This window comes from Zosterops lateralis (genome assembly GCF_965231275.1).
Source record: "Zosterops lateralis genome assembly, chromosome: 1".
NCBI lineage: Eukaryota > Metazoa > Chordata > Aves > Passeriformes > Zosteropidae > Zosterops > Zosterops lateralis.
Window position 1 is genome coordinate 70,353,437 of NC_139762.1, and position 15,165 is coordinate 70,368,601.

Genomic DNA, 15,165 nt, shown 5'->3' on the forward strand with positions numbered 1-15,165 from the left:
TCGATCTTAAGAGAAAGTCATAAAATATTGATGGCTGCTCCCATGCACGCAGGAGTCCACACTGACCTTTAAGGTCTATTAATGAATGAAGTGGATTTGCAGGAGTAGCAGCTGGTTCAAACTTGCTCAGCAGTAAATAAGGGTCAGACATGCTACAGGAGTCACGTGGAATGCCAAAGGATTAAAAAAAACCCCACTATTTCCATCAGAAGCAAAAGCCTCTCAGCACAGAACTGAAACCAGGTTAGCTGCTTCATATAGACAGAGGAGTCCACTTCAGAGAAACACAGTTTAATCCTCAGGCTCATTCATTATTCACAAGAGTGTTAAAAATCCAGAGGAGGAATGGAGGAGAGGAAGGATTAGTACAAAAAAAGGAAATAAGCAGCTGAAAGGGGTTTAAAATTTATTTATTTATTCTAAAAAGATGCTCAGTTTCACCCTTTAGCTACAAACTAAAAATATACTAAGCTCATTCGAGGCTGGATCATTAAACCAAAGCATACACATCAACAGATCCTGTGCTTAATTAAACAGCAGCAAGTACAGCTATTACTAAAGTACAGACAGTTACTACTTTGGCAACTTCAATCTAATGTGCCTGATAGTCTTCCCGCTCCACACAATAAAGGCACTTTGATTGACATAAAAGCCACAGTAATTTTTGTACCATTCATAGTACAAAATGGTCATCTTCAGCTTGAGCTGGAAATGCTTAAGTAACAATTAGGTTTAAGGCTGCTGGGAAAAGTGAGTTGTCACAGGAAAAATGGGGATAAGAGGTGACAGAAAAACACACCCTGAGAAAAGTCATGCTGTTCTGAGGAAGAACCTTTATCTTAGTTTTGTTCTTGCAAGCTGCATGAGAATAACCTGGAGCATTTCACAGGTACCAGCAGCCAAAGAGGTAATTTAGAGAACATTGTAGTCTATGGCTATGAAGTCTGACCAGGAACAGCTAGCCCAAAGTACAACTAAAAGCTGCAATTAAGAAAAGGTACATTACTCAATTAAGAAAAGGTACATTACTCTGATACAGCTGAAACATAGAGTGTACTATACTGTAGCCATTTTAAATTCAAAAGAAAAATTAATCATTCTTCTGTTTTTAATAAACTTTCATCATTGGTGAAATGTAACAAGAGATTTCAATTTGTTCCCTTACTGGTAATAAAAGTGAGTGGAATCTGTGTGTTCCTGTCAAAAATGAGTTTTGACACATGTATTCTCCAATGGGGGAGAGAGAAGAGCTGATGCTCTGCGCAGACACACCATCCCCCCCACCCTGATCTTTTGCTAAATCTTATAGGGAGTGATACAATGACACTGGAAATAAATCCCCATCATCCTAACCTACAGGCTAGTGCCTTGTTGTGAACTGAGTTTAGGTGACTAGCAAAAGTCTTGCCAACACCTCAAAACAGGAACCCTGTGGTAGGAGGGTGTCTCAGTTCAAACAACTGGCAGTCAGGGTCAAAACAGTCACACACTCATCTCTGTCTCTAGATGACATAATTAGAATTAAATCAGCTTTTGGAAATGAGTGTGTTGCTTGCTTACATGTTTTTAGACCAGCTGTCACATTAAAATGACAAAAAACATTCTGAAATAATAATTCTTTCAAGGTATTGTCAAGATTTAAAAATAAAAATGAAATAAAATAAAGTTCTTTGGGCAGAGAACAGAATGAACCATCAGATTGCTAGTGCCAAAGATTTATCAGTTCTGTACTATAATCTTATGTTAAAAACAAAAAAAGAAACAACCCAAAGAAACCCCAGAACAAAAACCTCACAACCAAAAAACTCCAGCAAAACCTAAAACTGTAGTTGCCCATCAGGTTTTCCCTCACACTGATTTAACTCAGAAGTCCTCCTCCAGGTTACTTCCGCTCCTCTATTTCTTCATCCCTGTGCAATGTGCCAGCTGCTGCCTTAGAAGGCACATCTTATAAATGCCCTCCAGAGGAGCGGAAATTTACTTGGGCACAACTGTTCCCATCTCTCTTGTGCATGGACTTAAACTGATTCGTGTTCCTTGAAGATATCCCACTCATACTGCTTATCAGATGGAAGCAGAATGTCAAGTATTAAAGCTCAGTCCAAAATTAATTGTTTCCCCTTTCCAATTCCACCCACACACTATACCACAAGCTGATGAAAAGAACTACAGCATCATTACAAGGACCTGAATTCAGCAGCCTGCGCACATACCAGAGCACAATACAGCCAGGAAAGCATGAATTAACAAGTACTAAAAGAGCGTCGCAAATGAAGAAAGAAATGAAGGTGCTGGCACAGAGATGTCTGAATTATTCACAAGGTGAATATTCTCCCCTAGAATAATAACATAAACAGTGATCTCTGGCTGGAATAAGTCACCTTTGGTTTTTTGGGGTATGAAGTCCCTTGCCAGAACTTAATTTCTCCAAAAGACAAAATAAGAAATAAGATTATCCCAGAGAATAGGCTAGAATCAAGGACATGGATTTAATTCAAGTAAAATCATCTAAAATATGCAGTCATATCCATTTCCTATTCATACCCAGAAGATTCTATCTCAATTTGAACTTCTAAAAGCAGAGGAAGAATATCTTCTATATAAAACTGAAAAAGGTTTGAACTTTGCCTATCAATGCCTACCACTAGCACACAAAAAAGCTGAATACAGACAATTGGGAGAAATGGGGGAAATCTCTTATTTCCTCACCATTTTCTGAAGGAGCATGACAAACTTGCCTTGCTGGGTAAGACACAGCCATCACTGAAAAAATGTAAGTTCTCCAAAAAGCTTAGGAATGTTTGACACTAAAAAGAGGAACAGAGACAACGGCATTCTTTGGTGAAGTGGCAGCAAATCAAAACCACTGTGTTTAGCTTGCAACTACTGATAAGAGTTGGAAAGAACACTGCAGTTGCAAAAAGAGAATATGCAGAGAAATCAACATCTCCAGTTTGGCCCATGTCCCAAGATCTCCATCAGTACAGAGCAATCAAAATACAAAATTTCTTCTTCAATGCCTTCTGCAGAGACATGCCCTCAATTTCTGATTGCCTAAGACTAAAATAATTTATGAATGTGGTAGCAGGTGTGTGAGGAAGAATCCTGTAAGCTAAGCATGTCTGGGGGGAAAAAGAGAGGGAGGGCGGAAAATCAAAGCTGTTTTGCCAGCCTGTGCAGAAGAGAGTATTTCTTCTTTAAAAAATAAATAAAATAAATTAAAAGACGGAAACATTCAAATGAATCCCCTTCCTCCTGATGGACTGCCAAAAAAAAACCACTTAACTGCTGCTCTCTTGTCCGCTCTTACTTTCTCAACTATCTTTAGCTATTTTATTAACTGGGATTTCCCCAGTTTCTAAAGTGACCTGCTTGCAATCCTTAACCTAGCAACAAAGAGACAAGTGCAGCTAAGCATTTCTGCAACACAAGCATGTGCATCAAACACTCAAAGAGCATTTGGCATTCATTTGACTTGGTTTCCTCCCTCACACTTCCCCTGCATCCAGGATAGGACTGAATCCTTGCATCACAAAGATGCAGCCACAGTGGGTGGAAATGGCAAATATCAAATGAGAGAAAATTTAACTGGGTCACCTTCCAGAACTCCAGCAAAAACCAAACCCAAAACAAATAAAATTCAAAACAAACAGAAAATCAAATGAGGTAAGAACAGCTGAACAAAGCTGAAAACAAAAATCACGCAGAGTCTAGACAAGCTCTGAATAGCTGACGTTGGCTTAACCATCACAGCTGGCCACTACCAGACACTGCAAAACAAAGCCCAAGGTTTAAGCTGTGCACATCACAGCTACACATCTTCACCACACAAATGCTTTAAGAAGTCAGATGGCTATTTTAAGGGTTGACACTGAAAACATTCATTCTAACTGGAAAGGACACTTAGGCAAGAGACAAACACTTGCACATCTTACCACTGCGCTTCCCCATTTTTAACCCTGCCCTGACACTGTCACTGCTTTTCTACTGTACCCAGCTAAAGCTCTTGAAGGCTCGTTGGTCTCATCTGGAGAGCACTTGGTGCAACTGTTTCCATGCCATTAAATGGTAGTTTGCCTGCAAGCTGCTCAAGGAAGGCAGTAAAAAGTCTAAACAAGAATCAGACAGAGAAAGAGGCATCACAACAGATGCGGCAGAGGATAGAAATGAAAAGCTTCAGGAATGCAGGTGCACGAAAAAAGGTTCAGGACTCAGTTTGGGAGTTTTCCCCATCAGCTGCAGCACTTGCATGAATTCTGTTTTTCCAGCATATGGTAATGAGAAAGGAAGAGATTATCTGGCTGCCTCTGCAGCACTGATCTTGCCAAGAAAATCCCCACCCCACAAGAGAAATCCTTGCTAACATGATCAAGATGTGCATACTTCCAGTACAATAAACAGAACCAAGTTCTGTCTCGGTCAGAGAGATGTTTCATAGGCTAGTCCTTAATTTCTCCTTGACTAAGAGTTTAAAATAGAAAATTAATTAAAAAGCAGACCAACAAAATATCCCTAATTATACTCTTCAGCAGAAAATTACATGTTTTCTTTGGTTTTTGAAGGATTAAGGCAAAAAATCAATGTTCATAGATTCCTTTATGAAGAGAACTGACATTTTTCAGTATTTGGGGTTTGGTGGGTTTTTTTTGGTGGAAGTGAAATTCTCTCTTTGTGCACCAGTGCACTGATTTCCTTTCCTTCCTCAGATGTTCTAGATGTCAAAGCCCACCAGTGCTTGTGCTGAAGTTTGCCCAAGGCACTTCACACCCACTTTGTCAAATACTCAGGATTGAGAAAGAGAAAGTGTTTATAATTCACAGCATGAGACTTCATATCCAGACAAGATATCATCTGTCAGTTGCACAGACCCGAGTACCTTTCAAAAAAAATCAAACCAAAACAAACCCAAATCTTTTCAAGGCTGTAAAAGGCAAGTCATTTTATGCAGAGATAAAGGTTCTGTAAGGTAAAGTGATTTGTCCAATATTACACGCTGGGTAGAGAGACCATGGCACACCTCTTAGGAGAACCAGTTCTCTTGGCACGTCTGGCAGTACAGATTGTGCTTCCCAGGGAATGCTTGGAAAAGAGAAGCATTTTACCTTTTTAAAAAGCAAAACAATCTCCTGAACGCCTTTCCAGATCCATTTCTGTTGACACTTAGCTGCTGATAGATGCAAGCATTTGAAAACAAAAGCAAAGAAATTTTATGTAGGAAATTCCAAACCTAACACTCTAACATTGTACAGTAATATATTAATCTGTACTCCTGTTTTCCTTCAGAATTCTCACTTTTGCAGCAGTGATAGGAGAACCAGCATGGACAAGCCACACCATCTTAAACCAGTTAAAGGGTAGAGATCAACAGGGAAAACACTACCCAAGCTAACTGCTTCTACTATCATCACAGGCAGGGGAGGCTGCATTGCTGATGAGATGTCAGAATGGGTAAGCTCTCTTTATCTCCTGTGATGGTGCATGACTTTGTTAAGATCTGTAGAAGACTTTGAAAAAACAAAGCCTGTACTTCTCAAAAGCTGCAGAGAGGAAAAGGGTAAAAAAAAATCCCCAAGCCTGAATCAGTCATTTAACACTGTTACTCAAAATATTCTACCTCTTTTCAGCATATTCCTAATAAACTTCTTTGAATCCATCCCCAGTCCTTGTTTTAGCTTGTAGTTGTTCATTTTGGCATCATAAAAAACAAACAAACAAACCAACAAACCTCTGCCTACAGATGAGCTGCAGCACAAAAAAAGCCAGGTTCTCTCTCTGCCCAAATTGCACTACACTACATCCTAGACCTACAAACTGTTTTTAATACATATTTTGCAAAATTATTTCTCTCATTGCTTTCAAAATACCAGGAGCTCTCTGAAAATTACTTAAAGGTTTATTTTCTTTCCAAGTCAACAGATTCAATTTGGGACAGTGAAAGAGTTTATTTAGAAAGCATCTCAACCACCAACCTAATTCTCCAAGTCAATTCCAGGAAATTTAACCAGAGGCTCCTGACAGAATTAACATCATTATAAAAGGAGCGGTTTTGCAATACTCTTAATTGGGAAAGGAGCTCTGCCAGCAAGATCACCACCCCTTTTGCTTCTGTACCTCTCAAAAAAGCCAGGAGCTATGCATTCCTTTTGTCACAGCTAGGATCAGAAATAAAACCCCACAGCACACAAACTCACAGTCTGTTAAATTATACATGCCTTGAGCCCTCAGAAATCCCATGACTATATGTGGAAGCGAAGAGGTGCAAGGAATGCTGACACCAAGTGGGGCCAGCCCATCCACCAATCCCCAGATGATGCTACCAATCTCCTATATTCCAATCACAGTCACTTGAAGGATATGCTCATATTCAGAAAAAAACCAAAAACCTTGAAGATTCTGATACTAAAGAAACAGCAGAATAAAAATAAGAATCCAGAAAGCAGATCAAGTGGTGACACCAGCTAAATTAGTGACAAACATTTAAAAAGCATAGAAAAAATTAAAAAAGCAGGGACAGGGGAATAACTAAATTATTCTGACAGCCTTATGCACAGATTTTGTTTTGTTTGACAGGTATAAATAAGTTCTAGCCTCTGACTGAAGGGGAAAAAAAAAGCTTTCACACTTCATCAAACAAGCCCAAGAAATATGTATTTAAAGAAACTGCCACTAAACCATTTCAGTATATGTAGTAGAAAATAGCATGTGCTTAACTCTACAGCTAGATTTCAAGAAGTAGGTGTTCAGCAGGAGCTTGGTGTGAAAAAAGAAGCAACCATATAAGGAAACAAAACCAGAATAAAAAGAATCTGTTTTGGTGAGTTGGGTAGACATCTGTTCTTACCACACAAGGCTTGGCAACTTTCAAATTCGGGGAACCTCAGATTACCCTCTGAACCAGGAAGTAACAGGCCAAACAAGGTTCATCACATGCAAGTCAAAAGGATCTCATTTCCTTATAAATTTACCTGTCTGCTTTCAAAAGCAGGTTAGATGGCAGTTCCAGGAGCTGGTTGTGCTGCACGTCCAGGACCTCCACCTGCGTTCGTTCGAGCCGATCTGGGAGCCTCCCTAACATGTTGTGTCCTGCCAGCAGCTTCCGCAAGCTACTACTGTTAAACAACCTGAAGAGAAAGCAAAAACACCAAAAATGAGAAAAATTTAAACTGAAGATTTTCTTTGATGATTTAAATATGGTATCATGGTTCATTACAAGAAAGTGATTCAGTCAACTGATTAGCAGACATGGGATTAATTATGCACGGATCCAAGAACGTCTTCCCACCCTCCACCAACTTCTTCAAAAGGTTTTCAGAGACGGGGAAGGAGGTTCACAGATGATTCAGGAGTGAAAGTAGTGACAAAGGGTTATTTTATGGCACTATATAAAACATGAATATAGAAGTACGACGGTGAAGGAGGTAATTGCTAACAAAGGCTGCAGAAATCTGCACATGTGGGATCCCCCTAGCTAATGCAAACACTTCAGAAGTGGGGGTGAAATCACCAGTCACCCCACAAGCTTTATAGTGCTCTACTCATCATGTGCTGACTCATAATCCAATGCAATTCCCCACCCCCACAATTTTTCTTTTCTGTTAATACCAGACTTACATAAAACCTCCTTTCCAGTTCTACGGCGAATGAAATTTATCTAATCGGCTTTACTTTCTTGAGCTTTTACAAGCAATAGATGACCTCGAGTCCCACCCCCCTGCTCCATTTTTTGTGGGGCTGGGGAGAAAGGAAGGGGAGAAGAGGGCAACATAAAGAGAAAACTAGCTGTTCTGATCAAACAGTGTAGCTTAAATTCACAGGATAAACAATGGAATGAGGGTATGAACCTAAAGACACCAAAAACAGAGCAACTCTCAATTTTGAACTGAAGTCACTTTCAGCAAATTAGGAAAAAAAGATTATTCCTCATCTGCCACATGTCTTACATCTGTCTTACATGCCTGCTACTGTACTGTTTAATCTGGTGAGCCCATGCAACATGCTGACCTGCTTCAATCAAATACTCTCGAATTATTCAGCATTAAAGCAAAAATCATCTTCCCTCTGTCACAATGACCCAAATACACATAACAAGCCTCCCTGCCCCTTCCCTACAATGCATCAGGTCATGGGATTATTGTGCCAGAATCATCAATCAAGTAGGCTGAGTATTTTCCCCTTGACAGATACCGTCACTCCCGTTATCTGCATGCCAGTGTTAACAGTTATCTCACTTGGCTGGATTGTCTGAGTTATGAGCATGGATACAAGTCAACAGCCAGCCCTATCATTCCAGAAGGCTCAACACGGGGTGAAAAAACTTACCAAAGTAATGAGCCTATCTATTATGGTATTTGTTATTTAACCATTTCTGGTTTACTCTGTTTTTACTTGAAAATCTTTCAGTTATGGATTTGCCTTTGTGGAGACTACCTAATATTGTCAATCCCAAATATCAGGGTAAAAAGCAGAACTGGTTGACAGCCAAAAAAAAAAAAAAAATCCCTTTGAGTTTTTTTGGGGATGGGTGGGAGCAGCACCATTTTAATTTTTTTTTTTTAAAGTTCAATTTGTGGCAAAATCCTCAGAGATTTCCATAATTCAGAAGAACTGAGTAAATCTTTGGGTTGTTGTTTTTTTTTAAATTTGCTTTCTCTTATTTTTCAAGTCACACATGCACTGAAGGACCCAGGCTGGCTGAAAAGAGGTTGAAGAGCATTTAACTAAACAAGCTCTTGATGAGCCTGGGACGCCTAGTTCTCAAGCTGGGTGGGGAATCAAGATGCTGGGACTGCTCCTCCATGCAGGCAGCTTTCCTACTTGCCCAATTCCCACTGGAAGTTTTGGTGAAATCAATAAATTCTAAGGACAAGCACATCATTCATCATCAGCATCTTCTCAGAAAACATGGTTTGGTGTAAGCATTCTACTAGTTCCTTTAGTAAGCAGCTCTTCAAGAGAACACAATGTTGAATACAAACAGATCTTTTTAAAAAACAGACAAAAAGGAACAAAACCAAGTATCTATTCACTGATGTCAACAAGGTCATTTTGGCAACTCCTAACTGAAGTATTTCCTTTCCCTTTAGCAGTATGATTTTTATGAATTGGTCCTGCATAGCTAAGACCGAGTACCCTTTTTGTTATTTTTCAGTACTTTTAAAGCTAAAACAGTTTCATTACAGGCCAAGGGACATTCTCCCTTTTTCCTGAATTGAGACAAATGCTAGTACAGAAACCTCCATCTCAACTGCTCCAACTATTTGTTTTCAAGGACTATTTTTCTGTTTCAAAAGGCAAACACACAGCATCAAGTGTAGTTTGTTTAGATCAGATGCAACCTTCATCCTACCAGGAATATGCTGGTCACACAAGGCTTGAACATTTGTGTTTAAGTGTCACAAGCAGCCTCCTAGGAGGGCCCTGCTGATTCACTTCACAGGTTTTCAGAATGCTATTCTATATAGAAAAAAAAATACACAGCAGTGCAGCACTTGAACACACTTATTTGAGCTTTTACTTGCATTTACTTGATACTCAGGCATGTTGAGCCATTTGCATTTGAGTCCAGACCCAAATTTCCCCTAAAGTTTAACAGATATTCAAAGCCTGCCTTTTGAACAGAACAGACCCTAAAATTGAGCTGACTTATTAGGAGCTAAACTATCTAGACATGTACTACAAAGAAGAACTTTCAAAGATAAGCTGTTTCCTGGGGTTAATGATAAGACGGCAGGAGAGACAAGTGGGATGTTGACTGTACCTAATTTCAGCTAATCATTAATCTCCCAGAGATATCCGGTATGCCTGGAAAGTCCTGGCTGTTATGAAGTGCAAATGAAAGAAGAGTGAACTTTTGCACCCCCACCTTTTGAGTAGGCACAGCTTCATTTTTTCATGTGTGTGTATGAAAAAAAGAGGGATTAATAGTCTGCCCATCAGTCTGTTACTCTGCTTGGTAAATCTCACATCCTCTTCTGCCTGTATTTCTGGAATCTATTCTCTTCCCATTTCTGACACTAAAACAGACAAGCTTACACCATCTTACACGTTCACCTGACCCAGAAAAAAACCTATCATTCCTGGTTTCTGATGCTTTTCTGTGCTGCACAGCTCCTTAAGGAAAATATTTGTACTTGATGATCCTTGTGGGTCCCTTCCAACTCAGTTTATTCTGTGATTTAGTAGCTCACAATACATCACCATCTTTCACAACATCTCTTTCAAAGTGTACAGAACAACCTAAAATGACAGCTCTCTTCCAGTGAAGGCAGAAATTTAAACATGCCCAACATCACCACCTAAGCAGTATAACTCACCTGGAACAGACAGCTTTCTCTAGAACAAATAATAGCAAGATTCATTTATTATTTAAACTCGACTCCTATTTTGCTTCCTCTTGACTTCTTTTCTATCATGTATATTTATCAATTTTAAGTTTAGACCTCTTGAAAAGGGATCATCTTGGTAGTGAAGGCAGTTGCTCTCCTTGCAGGAGTTTATTTGCTTGATGAGGCTTTCCCTACTTTAAACCCTTTTTGATTCAAACAGGATGAATTGTGAACTGGAGTCTCCAAGCATCACTGAAGCTAAGTTACAAGCACTGGATCTCTAAACTGTCATGCAAAGTTATGGCTATAAATATTTAATATTCAGTATTAAAAATGAAGGGCTTTCCTGCCTGAACAGCCACATGAACAGCTTTAAAGTTCAAAGGCACTACTTTCTCTGCATGAAAGTAAAAGAAGAAAGACTAGGTGGAAGCTTGAGGCATGATGACACCCCACAAGGTAAAAATAAAATCAAACAAAAGATAAAACAGCCCTGACAGTCACTGGAACAAGCCAAACACTGAGTCAGCAATTATTTTTGAATTGTTTATCCTGTTCCACATTGTGCAACTGGTCTGCAAGACTTACCGGGCAGGCAGCTCACGTATCTGATTGTGGCCAACATCCAACACTTCCAGTTTCCTGCTGTCACACACCCACTCAGGCAGGTTTTCCAGGTGATTTCTATGAATAAAGAACACCAAGAGGTGTAACTAAAGTATAATTGAGATATAAAAGCTATTAAGAATACAGCTTCAAGAGAGATACAGATACCCTCAGGAAACAAATTTGCTACATAGCATGTTGCCTGTGAGATTGTATCATCCATCCTTCTGCAAGGGCATTATCAGTGCAGTCAGGTCCTGAGTGAGGGGGCAAGAAAGCTAACTGCAGTGTTATCTCCTTATATGTGCAGTCACTAAGACCATGGAACAAAAAAATGCTTGCAAATTATCAGGGGACTATTAAGAGTATCAGAGTACCAAAGCTGAAATCTCTCCATGACGAAGAAAATTTCTGAGACACTCCTCAGAAGATATTCACACCTTACACACAGTTGAAATAGCTCTTCAATCCCTCAAATTCACTGAAATCCATTCTACCATCCTTTTGCTATCTCACTGAACAGAGCAAAAAAAAAAATTAGAGTGTATCTTTCAAGCCAACTGTTTCACTTTTCTTGCATTTGTCTTCACAGAAATGAACCCTTCTGGAAACTAACGTCTTGGAGGCAAGGTTTCCAAAAACATACAAATAGGGACTGTGGGCCACTCCTGCATCCTGCCTTAAAGACAAAAATTAGCAGCACAAGATACATGGAGGAGATTGTGTGCAAATGTATTCACATAATGACTACTTCAGTCAGAATACACAGATGCAAACTGGGTATCAAATAATAGTCAGGCACTTGAAGACTTGAAGTTCAGGAATAGAATGCTTATGAAGGATGAATATAAATCAATCATGTACTCACACCCTTTATTTTATTCCTGAAAAAGTCTTCAATCAAAATATGCAATGGCAACCCAACCCCTCTTCTCAGATAGCTTCCTTTCTGATCTCAAACAAATTTCCCAAATTCCAAGCAAGCCAAAAAGCTAAGGACACCCTACCCATTTAGTTACAATGCCATCACTGCAATGAAGCACAAAAAGGGTTTTATGATCAAAATCATGCATTCTGTACCAATTCCATTAACAAATGGGGAACACAGCTTTACAAAAATTGCTTTTCAATAAGTCACTTATTTAGTCACACCAGTGTGTTACATTTAGGACAATGTGAGTATCTCAAGGCTGATGAAACTTACAAGTTGATGGCTGCTAGCCCAGGTTAGCTCACTGATTGTTATGATCACTCTCAGTAGCTTGAGTGCTTTAAGCAGGTTTTTTAATGAACAAGATTATCACTTTAAATGCAGGTGAGTAATAATTTCTTAAATAAGACAGCCATTAAGCACGTGTATAAATGTTTTCCTGATTCATTTCTGGAACTGTAAAACAAACTAGAACACCCCCTTTTCCATGTCTTCCCTATCCCACCTCCCTCATTAAGGTGGAATTTACATATGCATTCAAATGGCAACTGCAGACATCCCTGCAGCAGCCTGGGCTGCAGAGAACTACGAGGAGCTGCAGGAGCTGCCAAACTGATGAGTAAACTATCAAACCATCACCTACGCTGGGCTTACGCTGCAGACATATCCAGAAAGTAACTTCTGTACAAGTCTCAGATTGGTGTGTGTTTGAATCATCATGTTCTAACTCCATAAGACAGGAAATCTTTAAATCATGGAAACTCTAACTATAAAGGAATACAAATTTTGCTTGGGGCAGTAATTAAAAAAGATAAATCTATTAAAAGGAAACAGGAAAGAACTGACCAGCAGAAAAAAAAGCATCCTCTAACTCTGAAAATTAGTCTTTTCTTATCTCAAGGTCCAAGCCCTACCCCCATTCCCACTTAGTAAGATGACAGTGAATGCCACCGTTCCAGAAGTCTCTTTGATTTATATTTCACAGGTCCAAGAAAAAACCACTCTTACCTAGAAATATCCATATAAGCCAGGCAATTAGGAACTGGATACACATCAAGGTGAACAAGTTCTAGGAGAAAAAAAAAATACATATATCAAGGAAAGTGGTGATAAAGATTTGCACTTAAATGACTGTTCCACAAAAACTATTTTAAGAGCTAACACCCAGAGATTTCAGACCACATCAATAACCTAAAAAATTTCTAAGATCTGGACCTTTGTGAACCTCTTGTGAATTCTGTTTCTTTATTATGTCTTAGTACATTTGCTGTGTTACATTGTACTTGCTATGACTGACACTGCATAACTGATCAGAGACAAGAAACTGGAGGATTTTTAAAAGTTTCATAGCAAATTCTCATTTTTTCCATTTCTGTCACAAGAGCTGTAATGTCACCTCCGCTGCCCTCTGCCTAGAAGAGTCAATCACAAAACTGCTCTACTTTTTTTCCACTGGTGACTTGAGATATAAGCATGGGAAGGGAACCTCCCCACTCTGGAACAGCAAGTTACAGAATACCAGAGTCCTTTAGGTCATGACAAGATCCAGAGTATTTGTCAACACATTACATAAGCCTTGGCATGCCTGTGGAGTTCCCAGTTGCAGGCAGCCTTACAGATCCTTCATAACACAACTACAGCTAGTAATGTTATTACTGAAGCAATTAAAATATAGTTCATATCCTAAGGTTTTAGGTAGCTAGTGTTTAGCGTTAAGTTAAAAAAAAAAAAAACCCAAAAACTAAACAGATATTTATTTAAGCCTGTGGAAAAAATCAAGTGAAGTGCAGCTGTACCAGGCAGTTTCTTTGGAAGGTGAGATGAAAACAAGGTGGCCCAGGGTGCAATGAGAGGACAAGCCAGGATGAACAGCAAGACCAAATAGGCAGTTGGTTGCAAGACATGGGTTGACTTGGATTCTCAGCCCACATTGAACAGCACATGCTCAGATTATGTTAACTTTTCTCAGCTACAAAGATCCTGGCATGAATACTTAATGAAGGCACAGGCTTAGATATTGCTAAGATGACAGCCTTTTAAAGGCAGTTCAGACTGCTCATCAAATTCACAGTTCTCCGACTTTGCATTTTCTTTATTCCACACTAAACTACTCCGAATGATAAAAATGGTGGTGCAAACTGAGTATTTGAAGTAATAGCATTTTACAAAGAAAGATCAAACAGATCCTGTTCATGAAACACAGCAGTTATTCAACTGAAGAAGGTTGCATTATTTTTATTATCAAATATGAGTAAACGAAGTTACCATTATGAATTTCATAGCTTTCTGAACAGGGTAAGCAGCTAGAGGGAGGAGGAAAAATTTATAGTTTGGGTTTGTCTCCCAAATGGCCACTTGTTCAAACTTTCTCAGTGCAGGAAAAAGCAGTAAATTCCTTACTGGTTTTAATAGAGCAACACATCAATGCAACCAAAACAGTGACAAATTCAAGAACCCTCCCTACTGACACAGAGAAGAATTTCTAAGATTTTCACAGTTCTTAGACCTCCAAACTGTGTTATTATTTGAAAGTCACTTCCGAAGCTCAGAATTGCCAGTAGCATGACAGAGCCCATGTGAAACCCTTTTATCTAGGACTGTGTCAAGAGCCTCCTGATGACGTGCACTACACTCCACGAGCATCTCACAGAGAACCAGGTAAAATGACAATACCACAGCTGCCCTGAGAATGCACTTACCATTGCAGGAAGCGTACAGTGCCTTGAGAAAATACCCACTGATTTTGAGGGTCACCAGTTGATTCCGTTCACAGTGTAACACTTCCACGTTGTTAAAAACTGTTGCATCCAGCTCCCCAAGTTTGTTGTCTCGCAGATCCAGTTGGGTCACATGATGCAGAAAATCTATTTCATCACCCTCCAATTTCCTAATTGAATTCAATCTTGCAGACAGAAACGGGAGATTAGGTGTAGTTATAAGGCAGGCTCCTGCTGATAAGCAAGCATTGCTTGCTCTACAATCAATCAGCTGCACTGGATTAAACTAAAAGCTTTCAGGTTCTGATCAAGGCTGATTTTTAATATTTTCCCCTTTTTTATGTTACGGTTTTCATCCTTTGAAAAGCAGAATGGATATGGCTCTGTAGTTTTATCCATCATGACAAAGGAATGATGACACCAAGCTTCTTTCTAAACTACTTTGAAAACTACTGATGAAAAGCTCTGCAAGGAGCTAAGTATTACTGTTACTGTGCCTATAAAAATAAAAGATGATGTGGCTGTTATTTGTTCCCAATAGTCTGGAAAAGCACAAAACCTCTACAGGTCTTGCTGGTCTATCATC

The 15,165-nt window shown here is 39.3% G+C and overlaps 1 protein-coding gene across 1 annotated transcript in view; it reads right to left on the reverse strand.

Annotated features, from left to right (window-relative positions):
• PHLPP1 (PH domain and leucine rich repeat protein phosphatase 1) overlaps positions 1-15,165 on the reverse strand; it is a 135,162-nt gene that overhangs the window by 18,315 nt on the left and 101,682 nt on the right. Inside the window, exons 7-10 of the mRNA XM_083870625.1 lie at positions 14,562-14,764; positions 12,871-12,931; positions 10,914-11,009; positions 6,966-7,121 (exon numbers count right to left, since the gene is read on the reverse strand). Of these exons, the coding sequence (XP_083726751.1) occupies positions 6,966-7,121; positions 10,914-11,009; positions 12,871-12,931; positions 14,562-14,764 (516 nt within the window). The remainder of the gene's footprint in view (positions 1-6,965; positions 7,122-10,913; positions 11,010-12,870; positions 12,932-14,561; positions 14,765-15,165) is intronic.